This window comes from Gymnogyps californianus, chromosome 6 (genome assembly GCF_018139145.2).
Source record: "Gymnogyps californianus isolate 813 chromosome 6, ASM1813914v2, whole genome shotgun sequence".
Taxonomy (NCBI): Eukaryota; Metazoa; Chordata; class Aves; order Accipitriformes; family Cathartidae; genus Gymnogyps; species Gymnogyps californianus.
In genome coordinates this window covers 25,041,557-25,051,668 of record NC_059476.1, presented here as the reverse complement: position 1 = coordinate 25,051,668, position 10,112 = coordinate 25,041,557, and the positions used below count along the sequence as shown (strand labels likewise).

The 10,112-nt window shown below is 39.1% G+C and overlaps 1 protein-coding gene across 4 annotated transcripts in view; it reads right to left on the bottom strand.

Moving 5' to 3' along the window:
* Positions 1-4,367: 4,367 nt before the first annotated feature.
* KAT6B (lysine acetyltransferase 6B) overlaps positions 4,368-10,112 on the bottom strand; it is a 117,653-nt gene continuing 111,908 nt past the window's right edge. For all 4 annotated transcript variants that reach the window (XM_050898792.1, XM_050898794.1, XM_050898795.1 and 1 more), the window contains exon 17: positions 4,368-8,494. In XM_050898792.1, coding sequence (XP_050754749.1) covers positions 6,006-8,494 — 2,489 coding nt within the window. In that variant the 3' untranslated portion in view covers positions 4,368-6,005. The remainder of the gene's footprint in view (positions 8,495-10,112) is intronic.

Sequence of the window (10,112 nt, the reverse complement as noted above, 5' to 3'; positions counted from 1 at the left end):
CGGCCAAGGCTACAGGCACCCATAATGCAATGCTTTTGACTTATAATTTGTATTTATCTGTATAATAAATACCTTATCTTCAAATTCTCAGACACAGCAGAACACAATAAACACAATTAGACTACTGTTAAAAAACAAATTAGACATCACAGTGGGAACAGTATTCATGACACAGATACACAAACTCTGCGACTTACAGCAAATTAAGTATCCCTACACCTGAATCAGAAAAAAAACCCAGAAAAAACAGAAATAAAGGAAACTCAAAGGAATTCATTTGACACTTCAAAAATGAATAAGCAGTCACAATGCGGGTTTAAAGAGTCAAAAAATTCTTGGACAGAGTCCCTCAACTCTTTCCATCTACTTCCATAGACCTTCAAATGCACCTTTTCAGAGCGCCTTACTTCTAATGCAATTTAATCCACAACCCAGACATGCAACAGCTCTCCCAGTCTTGTCTCACAAACCTGCCTTTCAGCCACATGGCCCCGCTCTTTCATTTACCCTGATGGACAAAGCTGAACTTTCTCACCTCTAGGGCAGCAGTGTGTTTCTTAGCACTAGCCTTACAGACAGGAATTCTGTACCAAATGATATACTAAAATACAACAACTATCTACCAGGATTTCCCCCAGTCAAGCTACAGGTTATTTTCTTCCTTGTGTCCTGCAAGATTGCTTGATGGCTGCTGTAACTGGAAGGGGATTTGCAGCTGATTTACATGCAGAATTGTATTCGAACAAGGTTTTCTGGGGCCTGGAGATGGGTCTTTCTTTTGCAGTCTGAGACTTGTGCAAATACACAGGAAAAATTTTGATTTCCTGAGGCCCAGCTGCTTTTGATGGAGACTGACAGAGCTTTCAAACAGCGGCCTCCCAACTACTGATAGAAAGCAAAATAGTAGAACTCTTAAGTAGTTCCCACTCATTTTGTCCTGCATAGGAGATTAGGAAATTGGCACATGGCAACACTGACATAGCAACAGAAGAATGCATCGACAATTTCCAAAGGACAGGATTCCAAACTACTCAGAAACTAGGACCTGCTATTCTTGCATGGAGATGAAAAATAGCACAAACCTGATTTCTCCAGAAGTAAATCAATAGAACCCCGTATTCCAGTGTTTCTACACATACTACTTAACGGCCTTAAACATGGCTTGATTAAACTTATTTATTCTTATTTAGGAGATGGGGAAAAAACTACCAAGAATTTAAATTACTCAGCTAAAGTTATGATAAAGCCAAAACTGTAATCCTACCTTGTATCCTCTTACAAACTCCCTCCCTACTCCACAAAGCTCAAAACGACTTTTGATCAATGCATACCCCAGAGCTTCACTATGGAAGAGTTGACCTATATGACTATATAGTTCATAAACAATGCTGGAAATACATAGTTTTAATACAGAGAAGTATTAAAAGTAAAGGGAAGAGGAAGAAAAACAGAGTCATAGGTCTTTACTACACTGGTCAGTTTGCTTGCTGCTAAAGGTGTCAGTCTCTATGGAACAGGCTGTATTAGGATAACCCTCAGCACTACAGATAATTGTCAGGCCTATTCTTTCTATTTACCATACTGTATATAAATGGAGTTTGTTTGCATCAGCTAGCCTCCCTGATGGACAAATTAAACAGCTTATAAAACTAAAAGACATAGACAGTGATCTAACATGAAAGTTTTGAATGTTTGGAAGTCCTCCGTTTCTGCTTATACAACACCGCTTCTTACACAGTTAGTAAAAAATTGGTTATATTTTGTCCACTGCTAGATCAGGTACCCAGAGTGCAACAACACTTACCATTCCTGTCTTTGCTAAAGGGCTAGAGTACAGCTTTCAGGAATACTGTCATTCGGCAGCTTCCAGATGAAGTAGGTTCTGCTCCCTAGAACCAGGTCTTGCCTGAAGCACTCTGCTGGTACAGCTATGCCAATGTCCAGGTTTCAGCTGGAATAGTTAATTTCCTTCCTAGTAGCTGGTGTAGTGCTGTGTCTTGGATTTAGTATGAGAATAATGTTGATAACACACTGATGTTTTTAGTTGTTGCTAAGTAGTGTTTATACTAAGTCAAGGATTCTTCAACTTCTCATGCCCCGCCAGCAAGAAGGCTGGAGGGGCACAAGAAACTGGGAGGGGACACAGCCAGGACAGCTGACCCAAAATATTCCGTAACGTATGACGTCATGCCCGGTATATAAACTGGGGGGAGTTGCCCGGGAGGTGCGGATCACTGCTCGCGAACTAACTGGTCATCGGTCGGCAAGTGGCAAGCAATTGCATTGTGCATCACTTGTTCTGTACATTCTAATTCTTTTAGTATTATTATTGTCATTTTATTATCATTATTACTATTTTTCTTCCTTTTTGTCCTATTAAACTGTCTTTTATCTCAACCCATGAGTTTGGGTTCCCCCCCCCCCCCCAGTTCTCTCCCCCATCCCATGGGGTGGGGGAGAGTAAGCGAGCGGCTGCGTGGTGCTTAGTTGCCAGCCATGGTTAAACCACGATAGCCAATTAAGCAATTCTGAAGTAAACATACTTATTTACTTCCCAGCCTTTTTCCATACCATTCTCCCAGAATCAATTAGACTAAATCACAAAAAGCAAAAGTTCTGGAACATGTAAGTTCCACAAAGTAGGCAACTCTTGCAAGTTGCTAACTAACAAGTGTTAGCAGCACCAGCTTCACCTACAAGCCAGGTCTGCAAGCAATGTACATGCAGAACGAGGCAAGTTTATTTCCTTCTTGCAAATCGCTAGTGGTATGGAGTATTCTATTCGTCAAACCAAAGACTAAGATTGCATGGGCAGGGAAACCTCCTGCATTTCACAAGAATCATCTATTGCAACTCTGTGTAGAATTCTTTTGAGACACTAAAAGAAAGAGCTAATTCTCAGCTGGGATGGTGCTAGAGCACACAGTCAAAACTGACACTGCAATGGGCACACAATACATAGAACAGATAGATCTGTCAAAGAAAAGACAGCCTTCCTAAAAGACAGAAGTTTTAGTGCAGTAATGCAATTCACAGCTAAAAAGTCACTATGGGAAAAGATGCAGGAGAGCCATTTGTCCTCCTAAAAGGAATTCAGTTCTGAAATTAAAAAATTATATTGGAAACTTGCCTGTTGTGCACACAAAATACATCATTTTCCACCCAACTTTTAATCCATATATTGCAAATACAGAATTTTAGCAATATGCTGGAGGCAGGATGCTCTGATTCAGGTTAGCACATACTGAAATGGTAAGAAGGTCTGATTTGCCTGTATGTTACAGGCTTGGAAACCTGAGGCTAAACAACAGTGGATAAAGACCCAGGTGCCTTTTTCGCTCACTGTAAAAACACACAAATGAAAAATCACAAAACATAGTGCTACTTTGAGATGCAATTATTCAACAAAGATACAAGGTCCTAGTTATACACACTTGAAGGCTGCACGTTAATTGTGTTGAGTTCAACGTTCCTTTTCCTAAGCATAAAAAAGGTGAGTGACTTTGTGAAGATGAACACACATATAAAGTACTATGAATACTCTCTGCCTTCAAAAAAGCAAATTTGACAGTGTAAGTGCATGAACAAAGATCTTTGTTGTACTGTGCTCTCCTTATCAAGCATTCTGAACTCCTAAAACAAGTTACTCCAAATTACCATTTGACCAGCAGTTTTAGCTCCCATTTAGATCCACTATTTTAGACTGCTGCCCCATCACATTAAAATTGAACAGGTCATGTGCATGAATCTGTAGTATCAATTTCTTGATTTGGCAACACCACACACTTTAAGGGTTTTATTTGAAGAAATACACATTTCTCTGACTTTTGAGCATATAACACATCACCTATAAAGCTGCTTTATGTACTAGAATGGAGACATAGTTTTCAATCAAGATGACCAATCCTTTCACCTTAGCTAGCAACCTTCCTGCAGTGTCAGTGAGCTAGAGGGGGTATTCAGTGGCAACATTGACATTAGACGCTTTTCGAAAAATTCTTACAAGGATTTTTTCTGGTGCAGACTCACATGCACCCAATTTAAACTTGGTTCACTGATGAGCTCCACGTATAGACAGCCTTCTTGATTTTTACAGACCTTCTATTGCTAGATTGGAAGTGTTCACATATGTGTGTGTGTGTGCACATGTATATGCATTTACACAGAACTCAGAGGTTCAACACAAGATTTGCATTGTCTTGTAACCCAGCAACAATGACAACGGAAGAGATTATAATTCTATCATTAAGGTACAGTTCAAACACCATGTCTGTTACTATCATATACCCTTTTACATATATATTAACATTTTCTATAGGAAAGAAGTTTAATACATTAAATATTGACAACCTTGTAATGTATTAAATACATATTTATTCAATATTTTATTAAGATTATTAAAAAAAATAATCTTAGATACTCTTTATTTTCACAAGGTGTATGCAATTATGATGAGTAACCTACACTTAGGCTCTAACAGCCTAATCCAAACCCCATCAACTTTAATGGGCTTTAGATCAAGCATGTGAGAGCACTGTAACAAACACTGTTTCAGGAGGTAATTCCCATGCAACACCAAACTATGACAAGACACAAGAGGCTAAAAATGGCTCATCATAATTTATTTTATGTTAAAATGTACAGCTTGGGGGCAAGGGGGTGTTTTTTGCAGTTTTTATTTTTGTTTCTTGGGTGTTTTTTTGTGTGGGGTTTTTTTTTTTTTTTTAAGTGACTGACTAAAAAGATAACAGATAAATACAAGAGTGTCACTGGGTCCTATTTTTACATGTATCAAGCCTCTTCTGTTCGGCCCTTACAGTCACTCTGTACAGGTACAAAGGCTACAAAAAAGGAAGCAATATAAACAGACACAAATAACTTTTGCCTTTTTACATGCGATTTGTAAGCTTAGTTTGAGCTATTCACACGCTACTGCTCTATTTTTTCCCTTAAAAAATAACTCCAATATTTTATAAAGATAGAAAAATCTACAGATGGAATGAAAATGTAAAGTTAGAGGCATTTCCATAAAATAGCAACTTTACACCAAATTCACTACTTTTTTTTTAAATCCTGCCAAGTATTTGGACATATATGAAAATGTTTCAAAACTTGACAAATAAACACTGAGATGTTTCAATCAACAAAAAAACATAACAGTATTTATAAAACAGAAAGCTGCCTTTTTTCCTATCCCAGCCCCAAAGAAACTGGTCACAAAAATGGAAAAGAGTCTCAACTTTACACTAAACATACAGCAATAAAACCCTTTGAACTAACCAAAATGTGAATAGCTTTCGCAGCTTTTTTTATTATTTTTTACAAGTTTTATAATTAACAAAAATATAGTTCTGTTTTTTTTACCCCTCAAACTAGGGTAACCTAATCAAGGCAAAAAAATTAAGAAATGGCTTACTGTTAAGCACAACACTTGTACAGTACTACAAAATGCACTGTCACTAACAAAGACATTAGCGGCATGCAGAAGTGTCACCTTCAGAAACAAAATAATACAATAAAAGAACTGCTAAAAAGGCATTTACATGTGGGGAAAGGAGAGAGAAAACGCTCACGATCCAGTACTGTCTGATAGTTTTGGAGTCTATTTATCCACATTTTTAATGGGAGCAGGCACATAAAATGGCTCTGAACCATCAGCTGCTGTGTAATTGCAGTTCGTAGAAAGAGTTCTTCCTTTCCAGAGAACTTCAAGCTTAATGAAATAAACAAAAAATGGAAAACCACCTAATTCCCCCCAAAGAAAAGAGAAGTTAAATCCCACAAAGTTAAAAAAACAAACAAAACCAAACCACCAAAAAATAAAACAAGAAATAAAGAAAAAAGAAAAACTTGTATAAGGCTTTCTGCTGCATACAGCTTTTAAATGGTGCCAACAAATGTTTTTGCATTCACACCAATTGCTGGTTTTGAAATCGTACTCTCCAAAAGATATTTGTGCAGATCAATCCAATATGCCAGTTTGGTAGTCCGTCTCTCCAAAGGGCCTACCTTCTCATGTAGGATCCATTAAGAGACTGTTTAGACATGCCTGTATTCATGTAGCCATGATGCCCTGGAGGAGTGTACATCATGTTACTGTGGGGTGCTGTCTGCATTGGCTGCTGTGCATATGGCTGAGTTCCCATCATCCCCATCTGCATCTGCATAGGGTACTGGGGTGTTTGATTCATATACCCATGATTACTGTGATATCCACTATTCATCATTGGCTGGGACATACTATAACCATTCATAGCATTAAGGGTATTCATATTCATGTTCACTGAATTGACATTATAAGCTGGGGCTGGCATCAAATTTACACTCATGTTCATACCACGCTGCATCGTTAAGGTCCGTGCAGGCCCTTGCATGGCCACAGTCTGTGAAGCACGCCCATAAATTTGTGGCTGATGGGCTGCAGCAGCAGGTGGCAGAGGTGTGGATTTGGTTCTTACAGAAACATGACCTTTGCTGGCCATCTGAGTCTGCAGTCTTTGGGTGTGGGATATTCCAATATTCGACGAAGTCATATTACGCTGCAAAAGGGGAGGTGGCAAATTCATGGGAGGAGGAGTAAGGTTGGGGGGAGGGGTCATGGTAGCCTGTGCTTGGGGTCCTCCAGGAACAGCATGTGGAGACTGAGAAAGCTGAACAAGCCCTGTATTACTTAAGGGGGTGGACAAAGAGGCACTGTTTGCATAGGAAGTTACAGCAGCTGAATGGCTGTAAGGCAAAGAATGATCCATAAGCGTGTTAGTTAACTGTTGCAGTTTGGCAAGGCTGAAGGTGGCAGATGGCTGAGAGTAGTGCCCTGCTCCAAATTCACTCTGCCCCATTCTTTCATATAATCCAATGTTGGCATTGCCAGTCTCGGGGATTTCGGTTAACTGCATAGGTGGTGTAAAATTAGCAGCCATGCTGCACTGGGATAACTGTTGGTTGCTGCTTGGAGGCCTTTCAACAACACAACCTTGGGGAGATTTTACATTACAAGTGGGAGGAGAATTGATGTTTGTTTGTTGCATCATACTGCAGCTTCCATTAATGTTAGACATCTGCTGTGTCACTGCACAGCTACTCTGTGTTAGGTTACTAGATGTAAGGCTACTGTATGAGCAACTGTTTTGAGAAGAGTTGTTTCCACAGATACTACTACCCATTGTAGAATCATAACTGCTTGGGTTTTCATAGTTTTCTGTTGTGCTCTCAATGCTCCCTAAGTCACTAAACCCACTATCCACCACTTGTTGCGAATGATCAGAAACCGAGGGAACATCCATCATTGGGCTGGTCTCCATGTTCTGTAGAGACGGCACAGAAATGGCACTTTGATCTGGGCTGATCTGAGCATAGCTGTTCTCTAAAGGAGCAACATTTGGACTATTAACAGAACGAACTGACTGGCTGGGATGAGAGTGCACAGACGAAACTGGGCTACTGTGGTCAGACTGCTGACAGTCATCCAGTGTGGTCATTTGGGGACTTTGGTCATTATGAGCATAGTTTTGCAAACTTCTACAGGCCTCTTGAGTCTCTGCACAGTCCTGAAATGTATCTTCATGTTCACTTGCTTCTTGGGTTAGAGACTGTACTGCTTGAACTGTCTCTGAATCAATTTCCATGGTCTCAGTACTCTCTCCCTTGAAATCGGAATGTAATTCTTCACCAGCTTTTTGGTCCTGGTTGTTATCTGTATGATCATCATCAGATTCAGGCACCGGGTCTGAATCTGTAGCAAGTTCTTTCTGGTCACTTTCACACTCATCAGCTGCAAGGTCAACACCACAATCCATTAAGTCCTCCTGATTTGAATTACCAGTTTGAGCAGTTACGTCTAAAAAAGATTGCTGTGTTTCCAGCATTTCTTTGAAAGCTTCACCAGGCAATTCCTCTTTCTCCACTTCTGTGGAACCCATGTGGCTATCGTCTTCGTCATCTGCATCATGATCCTCATTGTGAGAAGGTTCTTCATCCTCCTCCTCCTCCTCCTCCTGATCATCCAAATGCACGGACTCTTCTTTTTGCAGAAACACCTCTTCTGCTTTGTCTTTTTCTTGATCTATTGAATTGATTCCACCTTCTTCTACACTCCTTTCTTCTTCCCCAGCTTTCATCATATCATTTTCTTGTTTTTCAAAGGGTTCACTGGGTGGATGCAGAGGTTCAGGTTCTACCTCTTTTACATCATCATCATCTGGTGGTGGTAATACTTCAACAGGCTCTTTAATTGCTTCCTCCGTAACAGCAGGAACTGAGCAGGGCTTGTCTTCAGTTACTTCCTTTTGTTCCTCCACCAGCACCTGATAGTCAGGTTCCATAGGAGTCTCGGGTGGAGTGTATAAATTAAGCTTAAAGCCAGGTTTTCTTTCTTTGCTTTGCCTCCATTTAGATGGACCACGCTTAACTCCTTTGAGCCAACCCTGCTTACTCTTTAAAGGTTCAAGATTGTCTTTAGTGCTTTCTTCCAAAACAGCTACATCCTCTGTATTATCTTTGGAAGGCAACAGAGACAAAAGAAAAGTCTTAGCTTGCACAAACTAATCAATATTTTCAAACATAAATCCAAAGTAATTTATAAACTCAAAATATATTAAGAAACTCTGGAATAAGAGTTATAAACAGATCTCAAACCACAATAGAATGATATAATATCTACAGCTCAAATATATTTACACAGATATGTAAAGTTCTTCTTGTTTGGTGGCCTTTTAACAGTTACCATCAGAACCACCATTTATCCACTAGAAGAATCCCAGAGATTTAAATCACAAGACATGTAAACTAAAGCAAAAATATTTCCCAAATATTTGATTATCAACCTTTGTTTTTAGAATAGAGGTATGCCATCACTTTATGTAGACATTGATCTAATGCATATTCATCTTTTTTGACAGTAATAACATGAGTCTGGAGTTTCCTGTTTGACCATTCTGGAGGACAAGCCATAGTAAGCATATAATCATGCTTTAGTATTAACATTGAAAAAAAAAAGTGGTTCATTCTAGTATCTTCTCATAGGCAGCATATCATGACACAGCTCACAATACATGACAAAAGGCAAAAGATAATTGAAATTAAACACAGAGTGCGTCAGAACACTAAATTAATCCATTGACTATAAAAAACTACCCAAACACATTCACTCCTCTCCTCTCTCCCCAGATATCACTTACATATACACCAGAAAGAGGGAGAATTCTCAGGATATAACATGCTGCACTTGGGAGTGTAATGTCTTCAGCGATACTCCTTTGCCAAGTTCTGCCTCTCACTGTAGTGTTGTAACACTCCTATAGTCAATTAATGTGATGACATGGTCCATGGACAAATACACAACATCAGTCTAGTTAAAGCAGTGCAAACCTGACCACTGGGACATAGCTGGAACACTCTGAATTTGCTGCCATTAGTTTAATTCATTTTTGTTGAGAAGCAGGAAAAGAGCTGTAATATTCTAATGTACCTATGCACGGGTTTGTAACAGCACGAACATTCCTAAGCGTGGTTGTTCTAGTCACACAAAAGCTGTTTAAAATAGAAATCAGTGCATGATCCCTCAACTGAGGATCACAAAGATTAAACTTCCCATGCAATTATGAAAATAATAAAAGAGTACCCACTGCCCCCTTAGAGAAAATATATAGACCTAAGAATCCAGTCACTCATTCTGGAATTAAAACTTACAAGCGCAATTTGAGAGCCAGGAGGTCAAGGGATGAGTATACCTTCAGAATAGCTCATTAGCAGTTTCACTATCTATCCATTAGCTTTTCTGTCAGGAAATATCCTTGAAATCTAACTAGATAAGCAGCTCTGAAAGAACAGTTAAATCTATCCCTCTCTTCTGTGGGGAAAAAAATAGGGACCCTAGTGCTGAGGACACTGTGCCCCAGAAACAACAAACATTTCATTGAACTACCAACAATGCTGAATAGAAAGATATTTGTGTATATCAAATCTTACTTTTTGCTTGTATCCTTTACCAAGGAGACAAAAACAATATTAGACAATATTCCATCTCTAAGCAGAAAGCATTATTAAGATTGTAAGATTTTAAGACCAAAATTGCTAAATACATCTTGTAAAAATTTCCAGATTTATGACACAAA